This window comes from Leucoraja erinacea, chromosome 18 (genome assembly GCF_028641065.1).
Source record: "Leucoraja erinacea ecotype New England chromosome 18, Leri_hhj_1, whole genome shotgun sequence".
NCBI classification, from domain to species: domain Eukaryota; kingdom Metazoa; phylum Chordata; class Chondrichthyes; order Rajiformes; family Rajidae; genus Leucoraja; species Leucoraja erinaceus.
In genome coordinates, this window is record NC_073394.1 from 23,357,841 (window position 1) to 23,372,606 (window position 14,766).

The following is a 14,766-nucleotide window of genomic DNA, read 5'->3' on the forward strand; positions in this document are numbered from 1 at the left end:
CTGGACATTCAGGCCAAAGAGTTCAATCTTGGTTTCATCAGACCAGACAATGTTTCTCATGCCTTTTGGCAAACTCCAAGTGAGCGGTCATGTGCCTTTTACTGAGGAGTGGCTTCCATCTGGCCACTCTACCATAAAGGCCTGATTGATGGAGTGTTGCAGATATAGTTGTCCTTCTGGATGTTTTTGGCGGTGCTGGCTCGAAGGGCCGAATGGCATACTCCTGCACCTATTGTCTATTGTCAAAGATAGCCAGTGCTTGTGAAGCAGTATTTTATAGCAGAAGAGATAAATAAAAAGGGAGAAGAAATTCAAATAAATTAACCCATTTTATTTATTTCATTCTATACTATTTCTGTTCCATCATTCACCTGTGTGAATATTTATAAACCACAGAAAATACATTTAAATTGTCAGTAATTGTGAGTAACTGGTGGTAGGCAGGAATTAAGGTGATCTTGCACAAAAAACTTGATTAAGACCTCATTCAGATTGATTAATAGCGATAAAAAGAACTACTTTGCATTAAGTATTATTTTTAATTTGATGTTCATTCCACCTTGGCATTAGTTTAGATGCAATTGGTATTGTGCTTCATGTTGTTCCCACTGATAATATCCATTAGTAATAGTGCAGAAAAATAGAAGTGTATAATTTTTACTTTGAATTATTTGACATCCTCCAATCCACCTTACATGATGCGTAACTAAGCCCTGCAAGGTCAAATGATCCCGGCCTGCACCAAATTAATTAGTCTTTGATGGGAATGTCAGTAAATTGGCCTGGAAGCATCTCTGCTAGTTAATATCAAAATCAGTCAAAGTCCAGGCTCCAAATCTCTATTAATGATCTCTGGAAATATTTGAGTATCCTGTTTAGGTCTGCTTTTTAGCTTCATGCATGAAGAATGGCCACAAGTGAAGTTCAATCCCACCAATGGTCTATATAAAGTGATAAACTCTTACAGTGCAGAAATAGGTCCATAGGCCCAACATGTGCATGAGTATCAAGCACCCATACACACTAATCCCACAATAATCCCATTTTATGTACCTCATTCCCATCGGTTTTCACCATGTTCTACCACTCAGCGGCACATGAAAGACAATATACCTACCAAACCACATGTCTTTGTGATATGGAAGGAAACACATTAGTTCACGGAGAAAACATGCAAACTCCACACAAACAGCACCGGAGGTTAGGAGTGAACCCTGGTCACCAGAGCAGTAAGACAGCAGCTCTACAAGCTGCACCTGATGTAATTCATCTTCAGGTGGGGAAACAAATTGAAAATATGGATACTCAAAGGGAGTAGGAGAAAAATAAAATTAACTGTCATTCACACTATTAACATTAATGTGTAATTACAAACAGGTGGCTGAACAGTTAATCAACCCTTTTGGTGAGGATGATGATGACTTTGAGGCAAACTGGCTCATCGATAGAAATTTCCAGGTAAGCAACGTCAGACAATCTATCCCAGAATCCTCACTTCCACATAGACTCCCCACCCTCCCCACAGGGGGTTTACACAACTGCCAGACTGTTATGCCCCTGTCCCATTTAGGAAACCTGAACGGAAACCTCTGGAGACTTTGCGCCCCACCGAAGGTTTCCGTGCGGTTCCCGGAGGTTTTTGTCAGTCTCCCTACCTGATTCCACTACCTGCAACCTCCGGCAACCACCTGCAACCTCCGGGAACCGCACGGAAACCTTGGGTGGGGCGCAAAGTCTCCAGAGGTTTCCGTTCAGGTTTCCTAAGTGGGACAGGGGCATTAGAGTCACAGAGATTTTCAGTAAGTTCATCAGTGAGAGATCCTTTCTACGAGTGATTAACAGAACAATGATCATTTTCTTATAACAAATACAGCAACGGGCAGCACGGTGGGGCAGAGGTAGAATTGCAGCGCCAGAGACCCGGGTTCGATTCCGACTACGGGTGCTGTCTGTACGGAGTTTGTACGTTCACCCCATGATCGCTTGGGTTTTCTTCGAGATCTTCGGTTTGCTCGCACACTCAAAGATGTACAGGTTTGCAGGTTAATTGGCTTGGTATAAGTGTAAATTGTCCCTAGTGTGTGTAGGATAGTGTTAATGTGCTGGGATTGGTGGTCGGTTCGGACTCGATGGGCCAAAGGGCCTGTTTCTGCACTGTATATCCAAACTAAACTTGCAAAAGTAAAACATTACATGTATTTGGAATGGGGCAAAAAGCCACAAAGGAACAGTTTCTAAAATAATTTAAATCACCGGATCAGACAAAATAGAAATTGGTGAGTCTGGTTCTCGATCTAATGAGTGAAGCTAATGTTGAGTAATGTCCTGTAAATCTGGGACCCTATCACCTCCTTTAGTTTCTGTGAATAGGTTTGCAGCATTGGGTTGAAGGAGTTGAGGGGACTATAGTTTCCACTTGTTTGGCCAATCATCCTTGATGCAAAAGGGTGGACCCAAGACGCCAGCTTTGTATGTTAAAACAGTGCATCTATACAAGAGAACAGTTTTGAATTCAGTCTCCACGTCAAAGCCGATAGAAAATCAGAAGATAAGCCTCAAGCTAATACATCTTTATCTTAAATTGGACAGTTGACATATCAGCTTCAGAAATGGCATAATGTACAACTCTGCTCTCACAACAAGGGTTTTTGGGAAAGTCAAAGTCAAATTTATTCGTCACATGCACCAACAAAGGTGCAGTGAAATGAATTTGCCAGCAGCGATACACTTAAAAAAATTACACACAATACACAATAGAATTTAACACAAACATCCACCACAGCGTTCTTCACTGTGGTGGAAGGCAACAAAGTTCAGTCAATCCTCCTCCTTTGTTCATCCGGGGTCGGGGCCATGAACACTCCGCAGTCGCCGCTACGGAGGGTTTGCTGGCTCTGACTCCAACTGGTCGAGCTGGAGTTTGACTTCCAGAGGGAAACTGAGGTGAACTTATGTTCAAAGCAGAACTTAACAGTAAATGATGAGCAATACATTGTTCACTACTGTTTGTATCTCCCAGTTTGAATATCTTAACTGCAATGCAGAAGTGCAAGTGTAAGGCTGAAAAATGAACTGGAAACATGAAAACAATACCTAATCTCTACACTGCTAACTAAACGGGAATTCTAAATTAATTGATTATATCAACCATATCTTGCTAACTACTACATTTAATTCATAATTGCTAAGTAATGTTTAACCTGCTGATTATATGGAGCTTGTGTTTATTAAGCAGTCAGGGTAATGCACTGTATGATAGAGAGAATCCTGCTTATTCAGAAGTGTGAGAATTATGAAGCGAATAATTACACAGAGTTTGGATTTTCCTGGAAAAATTGGTCATTCTTACGCTCCACTTTTGTTTTGAGGTTTCACTCTTGGCAGTTGATGAGATGCACCAGAACTTACCAGCTCTTGAAAAAGACAAATATTGGAATGATAATGACCCCAAACCTCCATACACAGCCGCAACAACAGAACACCGGAAACCTTCCTTCCTTGGCTCCACTTTTGACATCAGGTTAAGTAAAGCATTTAATGTTTACAGTCAGAATTTTTTAAGAGGCTGGAAAAAGAAATACCTTTATAACAAAATTATACACGTCAAACTATCCAATGTGCTACTTTGACGCTGGACATACAATGTATTTTCTTCAAATTAATTATTCCAGATGTTTCCCAATAATAACAAACATGTTCAAGGGCAATCATGCCAAGTACATTGAATCCAAGACATGGAATCACCTGGATATTTGCAGATTACCTCCTTGCCCTGTGTTTTCACAATCTAAACCTATTTATTCTTCCCTTTCTCATTGTGAGGGAGTGCAGCGTAGGTTTACAAGGTTAATTCCCGGGATGGTGGGACTGTCATATGCTGAGAGAATGGAGCAGCTGGGCTTGTACACTCTTGAGTTTAGAAGGTTGAGAGGGGATCTCATTGAAACATATAAGATTGTTAAGGGTTTGGACACGCTAGTCAGGAAACATGTTCCCGATGTTGGGGGAGTCCAGAACCAGGGGCCACAGTTTAAGAATAAGGAGTAAGCCATTTAGAACGGAGACAAGGAAACACTTTTTCTCACAGATTGTGGTGAGTCTCAGAGGGCGGTGGAGACAGGTTCTCTGGATGCTTTCACGAGAGAGCTAGATAGGGCTCTTAAAATGAGCGGAGTCAGGGGATATGGGGAGAAGGCAGGAACGGGGTGCTGATTGGGGATGATCAGCATGATCACATTGAATGGCGGTGCTGGCTCGAAGGGCCGAATGTCATACTCCTGCAACTATTGTCTATTGTCTTTCTCAAACTTCTTTCCACCTTCCTTCTTTTTAAAGCTATGTGAAGATTCTACATTTTCGTACGCAAGCAACAATTTTTTTACCTAATTCAGCAAATGTTTTAATCTTTTGATTGCTTTCCTCACTGTGTGCAATATCACCAATTTTGGTGTCGCTTATAAATTTACTCACAAATCCATATATTTTTTACGTCATTATATATATATATATATATATATATTACAAACAACAGCAGTCCAGCTCAGATCCTGCGGAAAACCACTGGTGACAGACCTCCACCCGGTATAACATCCTTCTACAACTACCATCTGGCTTCTCTGGCTAAGCCAGTTCTGAACCCAAACTACCAAATCATCATGGATCCTATGTATTCTATTGCATAGGATAAACCTACTGTGTGTCTTTTCAAATGCATTACTAAGTCTATGTAGACAGCATCTGTTCCCCAACCTTCATCAATCACCTTTGTTACCTCCTCAAAAAACTCAATCCAATGTAAGACATGACCTGGAGCAGACAAGGACATTGTGACTGACCCTATTTAGCCCATTCTCATCCAAATGCAAATACGTCTATCTTGAAGAATCCTATCCAATAGCTTCCCTGTCATTGTTGTGAGAGTCACCACCCTACAATTTCCTGGATTATCACAACTTCACTACTTAAACAAAGGAACAACAATGGCTATTCATTGGTCCTCCGGGTTCTTGTCTGTTCCTGGAGAAGATAGAAAGATATTCAAGTCAAGTCAAGTCAAGTCAAGTTTATTCGTCATCATTCATCAATGCCCCTGTAATCTCCTCTTTTCCCTCTCAGCAGCCTGGGATAAATCCCATCAGGTCCTGGGGACATAACTATCTTAATGCTTTTAAAGAGATCCACAACACCTCTGCCCTAGCATATTAGTTAGGATACCCCACACTTATTTCACTATCCTCCATGTCCTCGTTTAATGAATGCAGATTTTAAAGTATTTGCTCAGCACCTCGCTTACATCCTCTCACTCCAAGCAGAAATTCCTCCTTTATCCATGAGTGGTCTTACTTTCTCCCTGGTTGATTTTCATGTATGTATAAAAAAACCTGGAATTTTATTTAATCCAATGGCATTTCAGGGGGCTTTTTGGCTATTCTAATTGTCAGTTTGAGTTTTTTCCTGCTTGCTTTATATTGCTCAAAGGCCCTGGCTGATTTAATCTTCCTAAACCTTATGTATGCTTCCTTTTTGTTTTTGACCAAATTTACAACTTCTTTTGTCATCCTAGGATCCCTTACCTTGCCTTCATTAGCCTTCCTCCTTATTGGATCCTGTCCTGAACAATGGTCTTTAAATTACTCCCAACTGTCCAAAGATAGACACAAGTAACTCAGTGGGTCAGACAGTATCTCTGATGAAAATGGATCGGTGACGTTCCCAGCCTGACTTACTCCAGCATTTTCTGTCTATCTTTGGTATAAACCAGCATCTGCAGACCTTTTAATTACATATCCCACATGTCTGATGTGGATTTACCCAATTTAAATCTCCAAAACTCCTGCCTAATAATGTTTGTGTAACATATATCTGCTTGCTGAAAACTTGTGTTTAATTCCCTCACAGCATGCTGAAAGAGGAGATGGAATTCCAGCCCTTGGAGCAAATCAATGAGAACGAAGAAGTCAACCATGCCACTCCACTTCTGAGTAACTTAGGCCGGCTGCTGGGAGTTCAGGCAACAAACTTGCAAAACATTTCTCGATCGACTCCTCGAATCAATCTAACGAGGAAGAGGAATGGCACATTTTCACCAGCTTCCATGTTCAGCTTCTTGAGCTCGGAATCAACACCAAATGGATTTCACAAGTCAGGATCTCTTCCCCCCAACAGACCCTTTGCAAGAATTCAACGAGCTTCCTCCTCCTCTCATTCACCTTTAGGATCAACTCAAGGCTGTGTTACATTGGATAGTGAGACAGGGGATTTCGATAGCTTCATATCCTCTTCACTCTATGACAGACCCGGTTATTACAGTGCTCCTCAAACACCTGTACAATCCATACCCATGGCATTTCCACTCAAACGGATTCCTTTGAAGAAGCCCTCTAAGCTAGCCAACATTTCTGCCTTCCCTGCCGGAAACCCAGGGAGTAACAGCAGTGTGTTGGCCTCAAAACCTGACGAGCTAGACATGCACAATAGCATTAATACAAATAAAATGTCCTTTAATGAACCATCTGAGAAGATAGTAGCAGTGGACGGCTGCCAAAGTGCAGCTGAAGCAGAAGGTGCTACAAACTGTCAGTGCTTAAACAATAAAGTAATGTTAGAGTTATCTAGCAGCTTCAGTCCTGGTAGCAGCAACAGCCTGCTAATGATTTCTGAAAGTCCACACTTTCTCTTCTCAGACAACTCTTCAGATACAAATAAACCTGATAATGGAAAGCAAAAACTAAATAGTTTTCAGGAACGCAAACATCCCAGACTGACCCTTGAGTCCCTTGGATATGCCAATAACCCAGACCTTTTAAATCCTTTGTACAACACACCAGGCCACGAGACAACCATTTCCTCCTTTTCCTTCACACCACTGCCTTCCCCAATGCTTGGAAGGTCAAGGATAATAAATCAAAGCGGGACTGCATCTGGTATTGATTACAAGGCAGAAAGTACTTCTTCCCCAGAATTTTCTGAAACAGAGATTTCTTCCAAGTTTCCCTCCCTATCAACTCAATCTACTCCTGACTGCACCAAAGATGTCTGCATGAAACCACTGTTGAAAAATATGACTGTGGCTCGAAACGATTCAAGCTTCTCCCTCAGTGATGGGGACCTAGTCAACTTCATGAATATCGCAACTGAACATGCAGAAACTGTCCCTCAGAATGGGAAACAGGAAACTGTCACACCAGTAAATAAAGGTATTGTTTGGATGGAAAACACAGAATAATGAAGAATATATCAAAACCTTTAGCTTCCAGTTTATGCTTTATCTGTCCTAGAGAGTGAATAATCATGAATGTAAATTTTGAAATGACCAAATTCGTTGAACATAATATATAGAACAGTACAGCACAGGAACAGCACAGCCCTTCAGCCCACAATGTTTATGCCAAACATGATGCAAATTTAAATTGATCTCATCTACCTGTGCACAATCCATATCTCTTCATCCCCTCCAGTTCCATGTGAATATCTAAAAGCCTCTTAAATGCCACTAACATATCTGCCTCCACCATCACCCTCGGCAATGCCTTCCAGGGCCCCATTATGCCCCTCAAATTTCCATTAAACTTTCCCTACTCTCTTTATAGCTTTGCCCTCTAGTGTTGGACATTTCCACCCTGGGAAAAAGGACTATGTCATCTGTGCCTCTCATAATTCTATATACTCTCTCATAATTTTATATACAATTGAATACATTCCAAAAACTCTGATAATATGCACAGATTTTAGCAAATGTATCTTATTTTGTTTTTAAATATTTAAAACAAATATAACTTTTGACACTGTATCCATGGTTAAAATTTGGGATTCAGAAACTGATTCTGTATTGAACATTTTATGATTAATCTTTTATATAAATAACTCAGTGTATGTTGTTGAGTCAAACCATGCAAAATCAGGAACACCTTTAGAATCAATGCTATATTGATTGAAGCAGGTCCCTTTATAAACTACAAGTAACAGTGAAGAGTGATTGTTGAGAAATTAAAACTAACATTAATCTATTACTTCAGAGTTTAGTAGTCTGCTGCATTTAAATTAACACTAGCATACAAATAACCTTTTTTAAACATTCACAACTGATAGATTCATTTGCAATTACTTGATAATGTAATAATTTTTCAATGATTCAAAGTGATCCGGAACAAATGTACAGGAGAGCAGACTCAAAGAAGATGAAAGTTAAGAAGATTCACAGATTCAAATGATGTAGACTGTATACATCAGAAGGCATGATATATTTTTCTTTAAAAAAGGATTAAAAGAAAACGACTAATGTTTTTGCTGTAATTTCTGCATTTGGTGGAAAAGACACAACGATGAACTGATGGATCTCTTGCTATGTTAAAGTAAGGGGGGGGGGGGTGTTAGTGGGAGAAAAGAGAATTGGAAGGGATTGGAGAAGTTCACTAAAAGTGGAGAGTTCATTTTTCATACAGTTGGGTTGTAAGCTACCCATGGAATATAAGATGCCGTTTCTCCAGTTTGCATGTGGCTTCACTCGGGCAATCGCAGAGGCCCAAGATGGAAAGGTCGGAATGGGAATGGGAGTTAAAATAGTTAACAACCGGGAGATCCGGTAAGCCTTGGCGGACTGAGTAAAAATGTTCGACAAAGTGATCGCCAATGTACAGGAGCCCACATCGGGAACACCAGATGCAGTAGAGATGGTTAGAGAATGTGCATGTACACCTCTGTCTCACTTGGAAGGACTGGGGTCCCTGGATGGATATGGATGTCTATCTTCAGGTATCCAATTGAGTTTTTTAAACCTACCATGGTTTTCTGTTCAGCGGCCTCAGATTGAAATTTCTAACACTTCGACGCCTAAATATATTGTCTATATTTCATACTTTGACAGCCTTAATTATGCCTTAATTATGAACTAGTTCCACTTTAGATCAGCAATTAAAATTCTTAATTTAACTCTTAAGTCCAACAAGCTTTCATTGCATCATCATCTGCACTTCAGTATTCGGATTTCAGATTTGAACCCCTCTTTCAAATATTCTACATTTTTCTTATTATGAAGAGACCTAACTGGAACACCGAAGCTCAAAACAACAAGGGGGAAGAGCAAGTGGTGTGCCTCCCTTTATTGCAAAGAGATTTTAGTTCAAGAGTGCTCACGTCTCTCTGAAATTATATTGGGCATTGGTGAGTGCACAGGAAATATTGTGCACAGGTCTGGTTTCTCTACTTAAAGAAGGAAATTGTGTGATGGAGAAAGTGCAATGAGGATTTATCAAACTGAACTAGGGGAGAAGGGAGAATGTTATTACATAGAGAGAGTAAGCAGATTGGGTCTCTACTCTCAGAGGTTTAGAAGAATGGAAAGTAATCTTAGTCAAACACGCTAACTTCTTTTGGAGCTAGAAATGGTAAAACCAGAAGCCACAATCCCAACATAAGGAATCAGCTGTTCAAGACTGAAATAAAAATAAATGTCTTCATTCAGAGCACTGAATCTTTAAAATTTTCTGCCCAAGAGGGCTGTATGGTCTCAGTCACCGAGTACACACGCAAGACATAGATCAATAGATTTTTGGATATTAAGGAAATTGTGGAACATGGGGTTGCTGCAAGAAGTGGTGATGAGATAAAAGATTAACCATGATTTTATTGACAAGCAGAGCAGGTGCGAGGGGCATTATGGACTGTTCCTGTTTTCATTTCTTATAATCTTATGTTCTAAATAGGACTGACCAAAGCCAGATACAAATACGGTAACACATGCTTTTAATTATCAATCATGCTCTAAGCAATATCTTTTTTTTTTGCAACGTTTATTTATTTTTTTAGTCAGCAATAAAACTTGTTTTGCCTATCATCCATTTTCCAGTTTTTCTCAGCATTGTATAAAGCTTATATGATAAACAGTGACACCCACTTCAATTCCATTTCAGTACAAATACGTATTAGCATATAGCTCTATTTTTTAAGATAGCTATCGGTAATTTCCCGACTTACCATCAACCATAATTCAAGAGTCAAGAGTGTTTTACGATACGATAGAACTTTATTTATCCCAAGAGGGAAATTGGTCTGCCAACAGTCTTAAAACACAACAAGATACATGAAACATTAAATTAAAGTGATGAGTGGAAAGTTCAGGATTAGGGATGTGCAAATATTGGGGGGGGGGGGGGGATCTTCACTGGCGTTTTGTGGTGCATCTTGGTGGAACCGGTCTGTTGCTGAAGGTGCTCCTCAGGTTGACCAGTGTGTCATGGAGGGGGCGAGCTGTATTGTCCAAGATGCTCTGCAGTTTGAGGAGCATCCTCCCCTACAAGACCATCTCCAGTGAGCCCTACTCCACCCCCAGGACGGAGCCAGCCTTCCTGTTGAGCTTGTTAATTATGTTAGCGTCCCGGCCTTCGCCCTGCTACCCCAGCAGCCGACAATGAAGAAGCTGGCACTGGCAATCACCGCTTGGTAGAACATCTGCAGCATCTTACTACAGATATTGAAAGAGCGGAACCTCTTCAGAAAGTACAGATGGCTCTGTCCCTTCTTATACAGTGCCTCAGCGTTCCTGGATCAGTCCAATTTACTGTGCTGGTAAACTCCAAGGTACTTGTACTCCTTCGTAATCTGCATATCCATGGCACTACACAAAATACACCCTTACCCACTTAGTGGGTTATTGCAGTTGTGACTGCATGACACTACAAAGCTTTCAGAATACTGTTGAATCTTTAGATAACTCAGCAATATTTACTGTTCTACTGTAGGACAAGTTGTAATCAATAAATTAAACTTCCTGAAAATAAACAGTAGCAAAATCAGCACAACAAATTCTACTTGCTTGCTAAATAATGAGGTAATGCTTCATTGACTCTTCTAATAACAATTAACCTATTGAGAACTTCTACAAAGAAACTTGTCAAAGTTTGAATTAATCTCACAATTCCATATTCCAGATTTCCTTATGGGCCATTCAGCCCATCAAGTCTATGTCAGATAGCAGAACGAATTGATTCCCTCATATTGCCATCAATTTCAACACAAGGGCCAATTAACCTAACAACCTTGGAGACACAAGAGTGGATGTGGATGCCAGAATCGAAACCAAATTAATGGAGAAACTCAGTGGGTCAGGCAGTGTCTCTCTCAAAATCCAGGGATAAATCCCATCAGTTCCTGGGGATTTATCCGCCTTAATGCTATTCGAGAGCCCCAGCATCTCTTCCACCTTAATCGCAAACTGCCCTGCCATATTAGTTTTCTCCACACCGATTTCCCTCCTTTGTTTTTCACGCACGTACACAAGAGATATGGGGAAAAAGTAGGAATGGGGTACTGATTTTAGATGATCAGCCATGATATTGAATGGCGATGCTGGTTCGAAGGGCCGATTGTCCTACTCTTGCACCTGTTTTTCTATCTGTGGAGGAAATGGATAGACAACCTTTCAGGTTCTGCAAAAGGATCCTAACCTAAAATGTAATCGGCCCATTTTCCACCTCAAATATTGCCTGACATGCTGAGTAGTAGTTGGTTTTAACCTAACAACCTTCACGTCTTTGGGATGTGAAGGGAAATAATCTAGGTATGAAGCATTATCAAATGGAATGTAAACTGATTTGGGAGAATTGGCCTTAAAAAAGGTTAATTATAGGAACAAAGTTGGCATTTGAATTTTGGACCCTGCATTAAAATGTCAAAGTATTACTGAGAAACAATGTATATAACAAAAATACACTTCTGGAAAAACTCTGCGGGTGAGGCAGCATCTGTGCAGGGAAATGGACAGACGTTTCAGGTTCTCACGAAGAGTCCTGACCCAAAACGTCATTGGCTAATTCTCTCCACAGATGCTGCATGACCCGTTGAGTTCCTCCAGCACGTTGTTATTTACCCAGACAATCTTCATGTCTTTGGGATGATGTGAGAGGAAACTGGTATGAAGTACTATCAAAGGATGAGCAAAGCGGACGGATGAGGCAGCATCTCTGGAGAACATGAATAGGAGACATTTCAGGTCGGGACACATCTTCAAACTATCAAAGTACTATCAAATGGATATTGAGAATGTGTACTGATTTTGGATAATCTAGAGGACAAAATTGGCATTTGATTTTTGAACCCTCTATTTAGAACGTAAAGAATTACTGGGAAATAATATGGAGCAAAAATCAAACTGCTGGAAGTCAGCAAGTCAGGCAGCATCTGTGGAGGGAAATGGACAGTCTTTCCTACTCCAGCATTGGTCAAGGTTGGTGTATTGGTGTATTGGTCAAGGTTCGAACATCTGCAGTTCTCTTGTGTCTCCAACAATGTGTAGAAGGGAATGGAAGAGAGGAACTCCTCCCGAGGAGCCACATGTTGGTGGCACCATGCAGGGTGAGGGGTGGCCGTGGGCCAGCACTCAATGGGCATCTCTAAAAGTGATCAGAAAATCAGGAGAAGAAAAAATTGGAAGACGTCAAAACCATTCGAATTACCTGTTTATTTTACCCACAGACTTCGCTTCACAGACTTTCCCATTTCTCAGCTTCTTGTGGCTAATTACCAGCGTGCTGCGGGATGGCACATTCTTCGTGTTAGAATCTTTTTTTAAGAGGTCAAAGTTGTGTCTGTATGGTTAATTATCGCAGCTGATTATCGCCTCGGGAAGCTCTTACTTTTAAAAGGCGCAGCTTTTTTGTTTTGTTTATGGCGAGGTAGACAACATAAGATTCATCATCTCAGGGGCACCAGGCAGAGACCGCGACGACCGGGGGCTTTTATTTCGGTTTCTGGAACATTCTCCCCCTACGCCCCGGGCCGGCAGTCACGGTCTGTGGATACGACTACCGGCGCCGAGCTGCGGCCCCGCTCCCGCTCCCGCTGGACGCGCCCTCTGGTGTCCAACTAACCCGGCACAAAGAAGGACACCAGGTGCCCGCTTGGGGAACTTACAACCCCACGGTGTGCACGTTGAACTTTCCAATTGTAGGTAACCTCGCACGAACCAAACTCCCTCCCCTTCCACTTTCTTGCATCCCCTGTGGCCCACTTCAGCTCCCACCTATTTCTCCCCGCCACAACTGCCACCCCCCTTCCCCTCCTGTCACTTCCTCGCTCTGACTTCACAAAATCCCAACCCTTCAAACCTGTCTCACATCTTCCTTTCTTATCTCTGTTTTTTGATGATGTTTCTCCCATCTTTGTAAGTAATCCATGTCTCGGAAGGAAGGCAGTGATCAATGTTACTCCAGAGACCATGTCATTACGTTGCGTTTGATATCCCGCTCTTCAAACACTTTTATTCACCAGTTAGCCAATGTAAGTGCAAGAGCATCGATGCTTTATTGAGAGGTGATGCTTGAGATATGAGAAGTGCTTTCTATTCAGAATGCAGACTGACTAGGTACCAGCCTCAAGATTTCTTGAACATCGCACTTATTTCTTTTGGGATTTTGCATATTTGATGCACCACTGCATCTTAGGTGTACAGCGCCACTCAATGGTATACAAACCAGATCTTGATTTTGTTTTGCAAGTCACTCACATTGTGCAGCAGACAGGCTTGCTTTAACATTGCACAAAGGCAACTTACCCGTCTAGCACTAGGGATCTGCTTCAAAGAGTTGCCATTAACTAGCATTGCTGCTGGGACAGCAGTGGCACAACAGGTACAGCTACTGCCTAACAGCATCAGAGCCCTGGCTGCAATTCTGACCTTATGAGCGGTGGGAAGAATGCACATTCTCCATGTGACCACTTGGGAATTCTCTGGGTGCTCCATTTCCCTCCTATATCTCAACAACGTGGGTTTATAGATTAATTGTCCTTTGTAAATTGCCCCTAATGAGAGGGAGTAGCTATGAAAGAGGGAATACATAGAGCTAGTGTGATCGATGATCAGCGTGACCCAGTGGGCCAAAGGATCTGTTTCCATGCTGCATCTATTTCAAATTGACCCTTTATCTTCTGATTTCCACCAACAATCCCTTCTTTACAACTCACACTTGAACATACCTTCTTTCCAGACCTTGGGCTTCTCGTCACCAATCCACCTCATATGTGACCCTCAAATCCAACCTGCAACCTACACTTTTTCTCCATTCATCGTGGATCTCATTGGATCTGTGAAACCAATGGGGATTTGTACAAATAGAAGGGAATTTTTATATCAGGAATTGCCTAACCCCAGGAGTCATTGATAGTCAGCAAGAAAGGGTGATTGGGTACAAGATAGAACATAATCATCAATTAGGATTATTTTATGGAAGTTCAAAAAACTTTAGGCTGAGTTCACTTAGATCAAATCAGAATGTACTTCAATTTCCTGCTCCTCCTAAACCAAGATGGATTACGTTCACCTTCCACAACATTCTGAGACAGGAAGATGGCAATGGGGAAAAAAATGGGGGTAAAGAGAGAAATCGAATGATTGGGAGAGATAGGTAGCAAAAGGGAGTTTAATAAAGTGCCGGAATAAAAGATCAAGGAGGTAAAAGATTTAGAAACATAGACATAGAAAATAGGTGCAGGAGTAGGCCATTCGAGCCTGAACCGTCATTCAATATGACCACGGCCGATCATCCAACTCAGTATCCTGTACCTCCTCTCCATACCCCCTGATCCCTTTAGCCACACGGGCCACATCTAACTCCCTCTATAGCCAATGAACTGGCCTCAACTACCTTCTGTGGCAGAGAATTCCAGATTCACCACTCTGTGTGAAAAATGTTTTTCTCATCTCGGTCCTAAAAGATTTCCCCCTTATCCTAAAACTGTGACCCCTTGTTCTGGACTTCCACTGGTTTACACAGG

General features: G+C 41.4%; 1 protein-coding gene across 2 annotated transcripts in view; it reads left to right on the forward strand.

Annotated features, from left to right (window-relative positions):
• LOC129705778 (bestrophin-2-like) overlaps window positions 1–8,278 on the forward strand; it is a 30,479-nt gene extending 22,201 nt beyond the window's left edge. For both annotated transcript variants that reach the window (XM_055649579.1, XM_055649580.1), the window contains 3 exons: window positions 1,378–1,458; window positions 3,369–3,520; window positions 5,899–8,278. In XM_055649579.1, the coding sequence (XP_055505554.1) occupies window positions 1,378–1,458; window positions 3,369–3,520; window positions 5,899–7,225 (1,560 nt within the window). In that variant the 3' untranslated portion in view covers window positions 7,226–8,278. The remainder of the gene's footprint in view (window positions 1–1,377; window positions 1,459–3,368; window positions 3,521–5,898) is intronic.
• The last annotated feature ends 6,488 nt before the right edge of the window (window positions 8,279–14,766 follow it).